This window comes from Fringilla coelebs (assembly GCF_963513975.1).
Source record: "Fringilla coelebs genome assembly, chromosome: 21".
NCBI classification, from domain to species: domain Eukaryota; kingdom Metazoa; phylum Chordata; class Aves; order Passeriformes; family Fringillidae; genus Fringilla; species Fringilla coelebs.
The window spans coordinates 9,472,500-9,486,500 of NC_140047.1; the positions used below are offsets into that span (position 1 = coordinate 9,472,500).

Genomic DNA, 14,001 nt, shown 5'->3' on the forward strand with positions numbered 1-14,001 from the left:
CAAGCCCACCTGGATGTGGCCCCTGGGGACGTGCTGGGTGCTGAGCACGGTGCTGGGGCTGGGTCCATGCTGGGTTTGATGACTTTTGGTGATTTTAGAGGTATTTTCCAACCTGAACAATCCCACGATTCTGAAATGGTGCCAGGGGGGCATCTCCACGTTCCCCTCCCAGTGAAGGTGCTCAGGGAGTGCCAAATCCTGGTGAATTTTGTTTTGGCACAGCTCTGTCCCCTTTGCCAGGCAGGGATTTTTCCCTCTTTTCCTTTCCCACTCCATGCCTGTGGGATGCAATCCAGCCTGGACTGCCTGTGCCTCCCAGGCAGGTTCAACCAAAGGGAAAAGCACTGAAATGACTTTAAAATTCACCTGGATTCGTGGAAACACCAATAATACCAAACACCTTTAGGAAATTATTCCCTTCCCACGTGGTCCAAAGGACTTCTTGATTTTTTAAAAATTGTTTTTGTGTCAATTTCCCTGCTTTTGTGGAGTGAAATAATGTGATCTGTTCTTACTGCTGTATTTTTTAAATCCTTTCAAAGGGTGTGGCTGGCATGGATGGACAAACAGGTCCCAAAGGGAATGTGGTAAGTCCTCCCTGCAAATTTTTACAGGCAGTTCAGATTTTCTATAGGGCAAAATGCAAAATTCTGTTAGATTGCATTTGCTAATTGCTTTTTAGCCTGGTCTAGATTCCTATCAAAGCCCGTGAAAAACACCAGGAACATCTTCCTGCAGCAAATGGATGTTAATTTATTGTAATTTCTGATGGAATTACACATTATTTCTCCATGAAAGATGAAACATTTTCCTCGAGATGAGTGCTGAGCTAATGAATATCAAAACAGAGACATTTAACTGAGAGGGGAAAAATCCAGGATGGGATGGGGTGGGATGAGAAGGTTTAGATGGAAACGGGATGAGATGATTTGTATGGGATGGGATGGGATGAGGAGATTTGGGATGGGATGAGGAGGTTTGGATGGGTTGGGATGAGGAGGTTTGGATGGAAATGGGATGAGGAAGTTGGGATGGGATGGGATGGGATGGGATGGGATGGGATGGGATGGGATGGGATGGGATGGATTCCCTGGAGGATAAATGCAGACCAGATAATAAATGCAGGCATATTGGAGCCTTGCTCAGCTCCTTTGGGCTGGAAATCCCTGGGGAGCAGTGAGTGTGCCTGGAAGTCACTTCCCCCTTCCTTTTCCCAGTGGGTAAAGCTGTTTCCAGGAGCTCCTGGAAGGTCAGAGAGGGCTCAGGGAGCTGTGGGAGGGTGTGGATCCAGCAGTGGGAATACAGGGACACAGCTGGGGACACCCAGGAATTGTGCTTCCATCTCACCTGTCCCACCTGCCCTTGTCTCCTCCCAGGGCCCTCAGGGCGAGCCAGGGCCCCCAGGACAGCAGGGCAATCCAGGGGCTCAGGTAAGAGCAAATCTCCTTCTCCACAGCTGGGAAAAAAGGGGGGAGAATCCAAATCTTTGGAGAGAAACATTCCCAGTCCAAAAATCTTCCTGCCAACACTTCCAGCGTGGGATCCCCCGGCTCTCACCTGGCTGGGGCACAGCCAGGGCAGCTCCAGGTGGCCAAATCCCACCTGGTGGGATGTGTGACTGTCCCCTGTGCTGTCCCTGCAGAGCCAGGGGGACAGCACAGCTCTCCAGGATCTCAGGGAATCCTGCTCCTCAGAGCATCCCTGTCTCCCTCCTGGCCTGAGCCTGCCTGCCCACAGCCCCTGCATCCCTCCAGACATTTGATTGCCCCTCCCAAGACATTTTGGGAATGAGTGGAGCTGGGGAAATCCCCAGCCCTCACAGGCACTAAAATAATGCACAGCCAAATGCATTTAGAAGAAGTAACTCCTTAACAACCTTAATTTTATTATTTTTTTGGCTTTTCACAGGGTCTTCCAGGTCCACAAGGCGCCATCGGTCCCCCAGGAGAGAAAGTGAGTTGAAATTCAGCTCTGGATTCTCCTCCCTCTGCCATGGATTTGCATTTTGCTCCTTCAGCTGCTCCTTTGCCCCATGTGCAACATCTGTTTGCAGCCATGAAAGCCTAATGCTTCTCATTCCAGACAGAGGAGAGCTCCAGCCAGCTCAGTTTACCTCTAATTCACCAGATTTGCATTCATTTCCCCTCTGAGGAGAGGCATTTTGAAGGCAGCCTTTGGTAAAACAGGAGGAGAGGATGGAAAATTGATTTTTTCTGTGGGTTTTGGGAGTCTGAGGGGGATGATAATGGGGAGAGCCCATGGATCCCTTCCCTCTGCCTCTGATTTTCTGGCTGTAAACATGGGGCTGGTGCTGGCCTTGGACCAGCAGGGTTTAAAGGGGGAGAATTTACCCCAAGAGCTCTGGGACCAGCAGGATTCATAGGAGGAGAAACTTCCCCCAAGAGCTCTGGAACCAGAAAGATTTAAAGGAGGAAAAGTTTCCTCCAAGGGCTCTGGGATCAGCAGGATTTAAAGGAGAAATTTCATCCAACAGCTCTGGATCTAGCAGGGTTTAAAGGAGGAGAACTTTACCCCAAGAGCTCTGGGACCAGCAGGTTTAAAGATGGAAAAGTTTCCTCCAAGAGCTCTGGGATCAGCAGGATTTAAAGGAAAAATTTCCTCCAAGAGCTCTGGAGCCAGCAGGATTTAAAAGGGGAAAAGTTTCCTCCAAGAGCTCTAGAACCTGCAGGATTTAAAGGAAAAATTTCCTCCAAGAGCTCTGGAGCCAGCAGGATTTAAAGGGGGAAAAGTTTCCCCCAAGGGCTCTGGGATCAGCAAGATTTAAAAGGGGGGAATTTACCCCAAGAGCCGTGAGATCTACAGGATTTAAAAGGGGAGAACTTTTTCCCCAAGAGCTCTGGAACCAGCAGGGTTTAAATGAGAAATTCACCCCAAGAGCTCTGGAACCAGCAGGGTTTAAATGAGAAATTCACCCCAAGAGCTCTAGAACCAGCAGGATTTAAATGAGAAATTTACCACAAGAGCTCTGGAACCAGCAGGATTTAAATGAGAAATTCACCCCAAGAGTTCTGGAACCAGCAGGATTTAAATGAGAAATTCACCCCAAGAGCTCTGGAACCAGCAGGATTTAAATTCCTCCAAGGGCTCTGGGACCTGCAGGATTTAAAGGAGGAGAAGTTTTTCCTTCAGGGGGGTCACTCAGGGTTTTCTCAGCTCCCCCAGAGCAGGGACACTGTGTGTGTGTGTCCCTGTGTGTCCCCTCCTACTTGTTTGGAGTGGAATTATCGATGATCCCCTGGGAAGGAGCACACAGGCATCTCCAGATGTTGGAGAAATCACAGCTGCTGATCCAGAGGTGCTCACTGAGCAGGGTTAGAGCAGCCAGCCCAGCTCCTCTCCTTTGCCATTTTCCCCCCAAAATGGGCATTTCTTGCTGCTGGGAGCCCAGACTTTGGTATCCCTGCCTTGTCCTCACCCAGCTGTGCAGCACCCTGGGGATTTTGGCAGAAGCTCCCGTGGGGCTCTCACTGCTGCATCCTGCCTGTGAGGTGTCCCAGGATGCTGCAGCACAGAAATAAACAGATTTCTCTCCAGCCTGCTGCAGCTTTCCCACCTCTGCAGCCTCTCAATGTGGCTGGAAATCCCCACCTCTGATGCTCTGGAGGCTCTGATTGATTTTCTGTTTGGTTTCAGGGCCCTCTGGGCAAACCTGGTCTCCCTGGCATGCCTGGTGCTGATGGGCCCCCGGTAAGTGCTGCTCTCCTCTTCCTCCTGGGGCTTCTCCCCAGCCTGGAATGATCCCTGGGCTTGGAAATGGGAGCCCAGGCTGTGATCTGAGCCCCAAAGAGGGGGAATGGGAAGGGCAAAGGCAAGAAAAGCTTTTTGGTTGGATAGAGGTGGTTTAATATGGAAATAAAGAGAGTTTCGAATGGAAATGGGGTTTAATATGGAAGAAAAGGCAGTTTAATATGGAAAAACAAAGAGTTTAATATGGAAAGAACATCCTGCAAGGTCAGCTCAGCCTCCTTGGAGGCTGGGGTCAGTTTGGGGAGCCCTGCTCACCCTGGGTACCCCTCTCCATCCCTTCAGGCCTCTCTTTCCTCTCTCCTTGCTCCTGCCCTGTGTTCTGGGGGTGTTCATTCCCATCCCAGAGGCAGGGATGGACCCTGTGGGTGTTTATTCCATCCCAGCCCCACCTGCCCTCGCTCTGGCTTTCACAGAGGAGAGAAGAGCAGGTGGAAATTCCCTGTCAATGTTCCATCCTCGCAGCTTCCCCCTCTCTAATCCCACTTTAAACAGCTCCTCGATGGCGAAATCATTCTCAAAAAAATCACCAAGCCTTTCAACCCCATCTCATTGTTACCCATCTCAGAGAGACATTCATTTAAGGATGAAAAAAAAAACCCTGCAAAAATTGTTTCATTCTGCAAATGCAGAGCACGGCCCGAGGAGGGGAAAAAAAAAATTAAATAAAAAAAGAAAAGAAAAATTGCATTTCCCACCCTGGGATTGTCATTCCTACAGAGGGCACTTGGAACATCCCTACAATTGTTAGCTGAGTCAACAGAGCAGCTCCAGCAAAGCCCAGAACATCTCTAAATCTGTAGGTTTTGATGTGAAATTCCTGCAGCAGCCTCCGGGGACCTTCTGCTGGAGAAATTCTATTTTTAAGCAGCCTGGAGGCTGTGGAGGAGCTGCAGAGTGGCTGTGCACGGGCAGGGACCTTCCCCACAGGTGGGCTTGGGTTGCTCTTTGCAAGGACAAAATTCTATTTATAGAAACCTGCCTTGGAAAATCCCTGAAAATCCCCAAGGGCCTCTCTCAGTTTGTGATCCCAGGAGCAGCCAGGGAGGTGGGCACAGGGAAAATGGGGATGGTTTAGTGCAGGCTGGACCAAAGCTTTGGGAATCCTGCTGCAGCTCCATCCTTAGCTGAAGGCAGGAGTGGTTTAGGGCTCCTTTGTGCTGTTGGTGCCACTGAAATCACAGAGCAAGCTGAGATTTGAGTTTCCTCCCCCGTTTTGCTGATGGAGGAGTGACAGCTGTCATTTTGTTCCTTTATTAAACTCAGGCAGTCTGGCTTGTCTGACATTCCCTTCTGAAGCTGGTGATGGAAAATGCTCATCGTTTTCTTTGTTATATGGGTAGAAAATTGTGAATTTAAAGGAGGGAGTTCAGTGGAAACACCAGAGAGTGCAGAATGGCTTTAGAGCACCTGGATGTGCTCCCATCATCCTTCCCAAACCCAGGGGTGCAGTCAGTGCCCTCCTAGGGGTCCCTGATATTGCAGATATTGCCAAACCAAAAGTTCTTTTCCACCCCAGCTCCATTTGGGATCCAGCTGCAGGGAAACCTCTCAAAACCACTTTCCTGCACTCCCCAATTCTCCCTGACCCTCCCAGCTCTACCTGGGGCAGTTCACACCTTGATTCTCCCTGCCTGCCACCCCAGCAAAGCACCCTAAAGGTGATGAGAACATGTTGGGAACTCTGGGATGCTGAATTATTCAGCATCAAATGCCAAGAGGAATGCTGGCCAGCCTCCAGGGATGCAGGTTAGCTGAGCATTGTCATGGGATCTGCTGCTGGACTCCAGGAATCAGGAACTTAATGAGATGCTCTGGCCAGTCTGGGCATCTTGTGACCTTCACAAGTTCCCTGCCACCAGGATTTTATCTGGTTTCCTTCCTGCTGAGCTGCCCCAGGTGTTCTGCTGTGCAGGGAATATTCCAGAATGCTGCTCTGCTGGGAGGTGCTGAAGGGGAAAATTAGAAATAACCAGGTGGAAAAGCACCAAGGATCCAAAGGCTGCTCTTTTCCCTTTGGGAAAAGCAAGGTGGCTTCAGGGAGGACACTTGTGTCAGCAGGAGCTTCCTGGGGAGCAGCTGCTCTCTGACAAATAAATTACAGCTACCAAAGCTTTAAATGTGCTCTAAACCCCAGAATAAATGTGCTCTAAACCCCAAAATAAATGTGCTCTAAACCCCAAAATTCAATGTGGTCTAAACCCCAAAATAAGTATGCTCTAAACCCCAAAATTAACATGCTCTAAACCCCAAAATTCAATGTGCTTTAGACCCCAAAATTCAATGTGCTCTAAACCCCCAAATTCTCTTGTCTTTGTCTCTTTTATCACAGGGTCACCCAGGCAAGGAAGGTCCTCCTGGAGAGAAGGGCAGTCAGGTTGGTGTCCCCAAACCCCCCAGGGCAGTTGGGTGGGGATGGATCTCCACAGGCACGGCCAGGGGGGCAGGGGAGAAGCAGACCCAGCTGAAATTTGAAAGCTGAGCTCCTGCAGCTCCCTGGGCTGTCTGGGGCTATTTGGGGTTATTTTGGGCTATTTGGGGTTGTTTTCAGGTAGCTGCTGTCGTTCCTATCCCATGTGGGAAACAGGAAATTCGTTTTCCACACCTTCTCCTCATCAGCGCACCTTTGGGTTGGTTTGTGATGTGTTTTTCTTTGTTTTTATTTCATCCCTTCAGGGTCCCCCAGGTCCTCAGGGCCCCATTGGTTATCCAGGACCCCGTGGAGTCAAGGTAAGGAGGTGCAGGAGCAGTGTCCCTGTCCCTGGAATTCTTGCAGAGACACAATTAAACATCACAGGAAGCAGAAATCACCACGATTAATGGTGATTTTTAATTTCCTCCCTCTGAACTTTACCCCTACCCTGGTGACATCTTGGTTTCTCTCCCAAGGGAGCAGATGGAGTTCGTGGGCTGAAAGGCACCAAAGGGGAAAAGGTGAGTTCAGTTTGGGCTGTGTTTCTGCAGTTTTGGAGCATTTTTGTAGAGGGATCCCACAGGATGTTCCCTGGGAGGTTTCCTCCTGCACAAGGGATTTTTCTTGGGGGAAAAAAAGGGAACTGAGCACCTTTCCTTCCTTCCTGTCCCTCCCCAGAAACTCACCAGCAGTTTGAGCTTGGGATCTCCCAAACCTCAAAACTTTCTGGGAAGTGTCTTCACTGCCTCTGGGGATTAGCTGTAGGATGAGATGCATTATTGATTAATCTGCAATTAAACCTTCTTGGCTGAAGGAAATACTGCAGAGTCCTGGAGGCTGCCTGGGAGCAGGTGCAACACCTCCTTCCTGAGAACAAACCCAGTTCCACTTCAGCAATAATTGGTTCCCAGTGCTGCCAAGGCCCTGTGGTTCACCTTGGGCCTGTTTGAGGTGCTGGCTGGCAGCCAGGATGGGATGCAGGGCACATTTGGGGATGCTGTAGGGCTTCTTTGGGGTTTTGGGGGGTTTCCATTCCTGCTTGTGCACTCCAAGGACTTGGAGAAGGCAATGTGTGGTCCTCAGCTTGTCCTCTCTGAACAAATGGGGCTTGAGAAACTTAAACTCTTTTTTTTTTATCCCATCTCTGCACCTTGGGTAATTTTTCCCCTCTCCATTTTTAGGGTGAAGATGGTTTCCCTGGCTTCAAAGGTGACATGGGCATCAAAGGAGACCGGGTGAGAGTCTGTGGGATCAATCCAGCAGCTCCTGGTGAGCCAGGAAAAGGCTGGCTCAGCCATCTCCTGCTCCCTGTGTGACAAAGTGACACCGCTGTCCCCTGTGCTGGAGCTGGCAGTGCCACAATCCACGTCAACAGCTCGGATTTCCCGATAATTCCCGTAATGATCCTGCAGTTACCCAGCTCAGCCCTCAATCAAACACTTCCCAGGGCTTGCTTTGCACATCCAGGTGGAGGTGAAAGGGAGGGAGGTGGAATGGCTGCAGTCAGAGCTGATAAAGGCTGGTTTGGTGGAGATATTCCCAGTGTGGGATAATTTCGTGGGCAACACATGGATTTTGCGGGATAAAACCCCAGGGCTTTGGTCACACCTTCATCTCCCAGCTCCATGGAATATCTGCTGCCAGCAGCAAACCCAGAATCTGGGACCTGCCTGTCTAATTAACCCTTCTCTTGTCATTAACAGGGGGAAATTGGCCCTCCTGGCCCCCGGGGGGAGGACGGGCCCGAAGGTCCCAAAGGTCGCTCCGGCCCCAATGGAGATCCAGGTCCTCTTGGTCCTGCTGGAGAGAAGGTGAGCCCAGGATGGGAATTCCATGTTTTACACCAAACCCCGCTGTTTGGGGTGTCTCAGGGGTGGGGACAGTTCTAGGGCAGAGGGGGGAAGAGGAGCTGTGGGAGTTTTGTGTGAACTCACCGAGGGAGGTGGGTTTAGGGCAGCCCCATCGAGGTTTTGGTCTCTTTGGGGTTGTTTGTTTGGGTACAGACAAAAAGATCAGAGGGGAATAAGTGGAGAAACGGAAAGGTTAATTTAAATGAATTTCAATAAAACCCCAGCCATTCCTGACTGGTTCCCAGCACAGTCACAGTGCTCACTCTGCATCTCCCCACTGGGATTCCCTCAGTGCCCCAAAATTTAATCCCACCTGCCCTGCTCCTCCCTGCCCCTGGCATCCCCCCTTCCTGCTGTTAGAGGCTCTAACTCCCTTCTCCTTCTTTTCCAGGGAAAACTCGGCGTGCCAGGGCTGCCTGGGTACCCGGGCAGGCAGGGCCCCAAGGTAACGGGCATGGGGTGGGGTGGGATGGGGAAACTGGGATGGGATGGGATGGGGAAATTGGGATGGGATGGGATGGGATGGGATGGGATGGGATGGGATGGGATGGGATGGGATGGGATGGGATGAGAAGGTTTGGATGGGATGGTATGAAGAGGTTTGGGATGGTATAAGGATGTTGGGATGGGGTGAGATGGGATGGGACTGGATGGGATGGGATGGGACGGGATGGGATGGGATGGGATGGGATGGGATGGGATGGGATGGGATGGGATGGGATGGGATGGGATGGGATGGGATGAGAAGGTTTAGTTGGAAATGGGATGAGGAGATCTGAATGGGATTGGATGAGGAGATTTAGGATGGGATAAGGAGATTTGGATGGGTTGGGATGAGAAGGTTTGGATGGGATGGGGAGGTTTGGAATGGGATGGGATGAGGATATTTGGGATGGGATGAGGATATTTGGGATGGGATGAGGATGTTTGGGATGGGATGAGAAGGTTTGGATGGGTTGGGATGAGGAGGATGGGATGGGATGGGATGGGATGGGATGGGATGGGATGGGATGGGATGGGATGGGATGGGATGGGATGGGATGAGGAGATTTGGATGAGATGAGAAGGTTTGGATGGGTTGGGATGAGAAGGTTTGGATAGGATGGGATGGGGAGGTTTGGGATGGGATGGGATGGGATGGGATGGGATGGGATGGGATGGGATGGGATGGGATGGGATGGGATGGATGAGAAGGTTTAGATGGAAATGGGATGAGGAGATTTGGATGGGATGTGGTGGGGAGGTTTGGGATGGGATGGGGAGCCCAGGAACACAGCCCAGCTCAGCCCCCGTTTGTGGGGTGAGGTCCCTCCTTCCCACTCACGCAGGACAAAAATAGGGATGGACAAAAATAGCTGCCAGGCCTGAGCTGGTGGAATTCAGGGGTTGTGCATGGCTTGGGTCCCAAAGTGTGGGAGGAGCTGGAGAAGGGCTGGGATGTGCAGGGAAGGCTCCTGGGAGCTTTCCTGCTGCTGAAAGGCATTTCAGTCCTTCTCCTTGGATTAGGGTTTTTATCTTCCAAGATAGCATTATCTAATTAATTAAGGAGAATAGCTAATGACTCAGGGTCTCCCTGAAATGAAAAGAAAGCTGCCATTTGCATATTTGCAAACATTCTTTGTAGCTTCTCTCCACGCCCACCTCCGTTCAGGCCATTTCCAAGGCATTTTTTTAAATTAAAACTGTGAATTCCACTCCATAGACTTAGGCTCCAGCCCAGTTTTCACATGCCCTGGAGGCTTTGGGGACTTCTGGTTTTGTTAACTTTTTTGTAAGAATCGTGTTTTATTATTCATGTTCGCTGCTTAAAAAAAAACCCAGCTCGTTTCATTCTGGAGACAGAATTATCTGCAAGAGATTGTTTCCTGCTTGTGGTGGGGCTGGTTTATTTTTAATTTACATTTTATGTCTGGAATAAGGTTGGGGGGGTGGTTTTTTTGCATTTTCTTGGACTAATCCATATTTTAAAAGCAGCAGCAGCAATTCTCCAGGCATCAGAAAGGAACGAGCCAGGAGTTAAATTTTCATGTGCACCACAGTGACTTAGGAGCTAAAATCCAAAATCCTGCCTGGGCTCCCATCACATCCGTGGGCTCAGGGTTTTGTAGTGACTGCTAATGAGCCACGGACGTTTGTTTTGGGCGTTGTTTTTGGAGAAAACTGAATTTCAGAGGGCACCCCGGGCCTGATGGTTTTGCTGTCACTGGAGGGAGGCTCAGGGCACGAGGGCTGGGAGCTCTGGGGATGGCCAGAGCTGCCCCAGGGCTGTCCTGAGCCTCTCCCTCCCTCTCTGCTCTTCCCCCAAGGGCTCCATCGGCTTCCCAGGGTTCCCAGGAGCCAACGGAGAGAAGGGCACACGGGTAAGAGCTGCTTCCCCACTGCTTCGCTCCTTTCTTCTTCTCCAGAGAGATCTGGGGACCATTCCACTGCTGGGCTGCTGCTCCAGAGGTTTTTCCACTCAGGAATTGCCCAAAAAGGCTCATCCCAGGATGGGGTTCCTGCTGCAGGACAGGAGGATGCTGGGGATGGCACAGCCAGCTGCTTCCCAATTAAATCCTGGGAATTTCCCCCTCGGGATATTTTAAGAGGCTCCTCTGAAGCTGAATCCTTTGCTCAGACTTTGCTCAGGGCACAAAGAGCTCTTTAATTAACAGTAATTATTAGAGATGGCTGAGTCTGTTCAGGAGCAGCCAGAACCATCTTTCACCTAACTTGAAATTCTAAATGCGTGGCTGAGAACGCTCTCAGTGCTTTTAATAAGCTGCTCAAAATTCAGAGACACCCTGAAAAATCAGGGGGTTTCATCCCCCAGCCTTGTCTCTGCCTCTCACCCCACCTCCACAGCCTTCCCTCAGAGTAGGGATTGTCTAAATATACTGATTTATTTTTTATCTGCTGCAGAACATGCTGGAATTAAAGGATTCAGAGTACAAACAAAGTCATTTTCTGCACCAGCTCCGGTCACAGTGACAAGAAGGGGGAGTGAGGACAGCAAGTGGAATTAGTTTCCTTTTTACTCTCATTTAAATAGAAATGACTTCTAACAGGCAGCTTTGAGAGGAGCCCAGCAAATATAAATCACTTTGCACTGCATTAATACATCCTACCACTGCAATTTGGGTTCTATCCACCCCCTTTTTTTTATTATTTCATTTCATTTGGAGCTACAAATTCTCATCCCCATCCCTCCCTCTGCTCTGGCTGGGCAGGAGGAGGGAGGCCAGGAAATTCAGCCTGGAATTCCCTGGAATTACCCCCCTCCCTCTCGAATATCCAGCAATAAAACCCCTGGGCTGGGTTTTTGGGGGGGTGTAGAACAGCAGGGGAGGGATGTTCTGCTTTGAATCCATGAATGATTCTATTCTGGGATGGAATCAAATCCAGCTGGGAGGGGATGGGAAACCTTCCAGGGAGTGGAGAAGGTACCAGGAGCTGGGCATTGCTAAAGCTGGAACCAACCCTGAGGGGGTTTAGGCTTGAGTTTTGGCATTATCCAGCCTGGAAGGGGTTGGGGAGGGAGCAGATCTGATGGGAAAGGGCCCAGCTTCAGAACTGAGCCATGAGAAGAGAAGAAAAGACACAAAACCAGCACTTTCCTCACTTTGATTCCAAATGAGCTTTGTGCCCTTAATGGAGGTACTGAGGATATTTAGTTACACCCTTGCCATGCCACACATTTCTTCACTTCAGGAATTAAAAAAGAACTTTTTAACCTTTCAATTGTTGATTTGTTCCGTGGTAATTCCAATTTTTAATATTTTTTTTAAATTTTCAATGGGTTCTACCATTTTATACCAAATTAATCGACCTGCATTCACTTCATCAGTGTAGAGAGAGATTTTCATGGACAAATCTTTCCATTAGCAACAAGAGCTCAGCTTGGAAATTTAAGACTAGCAGAAATGTTGATTTTCAGTAACAGCTTTGCTATCCATCTATATTTCTTTTTTTCCCTCCCAAGTATCCCATTTGAAATAAGAGAAAAGCAATTATACACAGAATTATAGGCTGAGCTGGGGTCACTCTGCTCCAGTCCTCATGTTAATTTAAGCCTCGTTGAGTCAGACTTGATAAATCCCCCTCTGCTTCTCCTAAGACCACTCAATTTGTTTGGTTTATGAATGTGTTCACATGGAGTCAAGAAATAAAATTTCTAATTTTTTTTTCCCCTGCAGTTCATTGGGGAATAACTCAATTTGGAGCTGCAAAAACCCCAAATCATTTGTTTGTCTTTATCACAATATCCCCATTTTCCTCTTCAATTCCCTGGTTTATGTGGCCAGAATCATGCAAATCCCACATTTCTCTCCTGAAATGGAGCTCAGCTTTTCAGTTTGTTGTTCCAGCAGCACAGAGAGTCTTCCCAAGCTGGTAAATAATTCAAAAAAAAGGTGAAAAATCAAAGGTGGAAGGGCAGGACCTGCACAGGCAGCTGAATTTTAGTGCTGAGGTGCTGAACATCCCCAAACACAAAAGTTCAGCTCGTGGCTGTTCAGTTGTGCAAAGAAAGGGTTGGAAAGGTGAAAGTGGGGATTGGGAAAAGGGATGAAGATGATTAGAGGATGAGGCTGGGAAAAGGCTGGGAGAACTGGGATTGCTGGAGGAGAGGAGCTTTGGGGGGAGCTGAATTTGGAAGGAAGCTGCAGGAAAGATGGAATAAATAAAGGAGCCTGGAGTGACTTTGGATGGGATGGTGGAAGGTGTCCCTGCCCATGGGAATGTTTGCAATGAGCTGAACTTTGAGGTCCCTTCCAGCCCAGAGCAGCTTTTGGTCCTCTTTTGGTGCTTTTGAAGAATTCTGACCCATTAAATCCCCCCAGAGCTGCTCATCACCGAGCCCCTCCTCAGCTCCAGGTGGGCTCAGCATCTTTTCAAGCCCTGCTCACGAAATCAATAGTTAAACATGAATAATAAATCTTATTTTAGGAGCTATTTTCTGCCTTTAGCAGGGGGCAATAGATTTCCAGCTTGACAGAGCTCCCCAAATCCAACTAGTTCATGGTGTGCCTGGAAAATAATCTGAATTTAGCTGCCTTCATGTCAAAATTCTTGTTTGACAAATACAGGTCTGTGTATATTTACAGGGAATATAAATTCTTTGCAACTGTATATGAATGCATGAATAACAACAGCAATAAGCAGGGGGAAATTTGGCTTAAAAACAGAATTGTGGGAGAAGGAGGGGAGTTTGGGGGGGCTACCTGAGGGGAGGCAGCACCCCCTCCTCCTCACCTGCTCCCAATTTTAGCCTCCCAGAGCTCCAACAAAACCAGCTGGAATATTTTAAAGTGAATTTTGTCATTAATTAAAAAAAAAAAAAAAAACCAAACCAAAAATGCCAGCAGGCTTTAATAAATGGAGCTGCAAGAACAAGGAAGATTCAGCAGGACTAATTTTAGCAGCTGCAGGAAAGTTGATGGGAAAGTTTTGCAGCTCCTGTTTTATGTTCTGCTGGTTAATGAGTGTCAGAGCCGAGCAGGCTCCAGCGAGGTGATGGATTTGGGGCAGAAAATGGCAAAGGGATATTTTAAGCACCAGGGGAATCGAGGTTTCCTCTCCTCTCCTTTCGAGGGGATTGGTGCCATGAGCAGGCTGCAGGTCCCCAGGGCAAAGCCAAACCTCTCCGTGGTGTTTTGGCCACTTGACACCGGCCCAAACTGGGCTTTTAGTCCCTTCCTTTGTTTTTAGGCTCAGCCTAATGTGCAGGCAGGTTTATTTGCAGCAGGCTGTGCCTTTTCCCTGGCAGGATCAGTCCCAGTGCCCATCCTGGGAGCTGAGTGCAGCTGTCAGATCTCATGAGCTGCTGCCTGGAATTCTGTGTTTAGCTGGGAGTTGGGGAAGGTTTGGAAATATGTAGGGCAGCCTAATTGGCCTGGCTGCAGGAATCTGTGTCAGTCACACCTTCCCAGTGCCACAGCAAGCCTGCAGCAGCAGGGTGAGGGCTCTGCCCCACGCCAGGAGCAGGGATCAGGG

The 14,001-nt window shown here is 49.3% G+C and overlaps 1 protein-coding gene across 1 annotated transcript in view; it reads left to right on the forward strand.

The window, feature by feature from the left end:
• The window catches only part of COL5A1 (collagen type V alpha 1 chain), a 128,422-nt gene that overhangs the window by 82,997 nt on the left and 31,424 nt on the right, over window positions 1-14,001 (forward strand). The window contains exons 22-32 of the mRNA XM_084219900.1: window positions 543-587; window positions 1,377-1,430; window positions 1,909-1,953; window positions 3,655-3,708; window positions 6,098-6,142; window positions 6,442-6,495; window positions 6,655-6,699; window positions 7,360-7,413; window positions 7,882-7,989; window positions 8,420-8,473; window positions 10,335-10,388. Of these exons, the coding sequence (XP_084076026.1) occupies window positions 543-587; window positions 1,377-1,430; window positions 1,909-1,953; window positions 3,655-3,708; window positions 6,098-6,142; window positions 6,442-6,495; window positions 6,655-6,699; window positions 7,360-7,413; window positions 7,882-7,989; window positions 8,420-8,473; window positions 10,335-10,388 (612 nt within the window). The remainder of the gene's footprint in view (window positions 1-542; window positions 588-1,376; window positions 1,431-1,908; window positions 1,954-3,654; window positions 3,709-6,097; window positions 6,143-6,441; window positions 6,496-6,654; window positions 6,700-7,359; window positions 7,414-7,881; window positions 7,990-8,419; window positions 8,474-10,334; window positions 10,389-14,001) is intronic.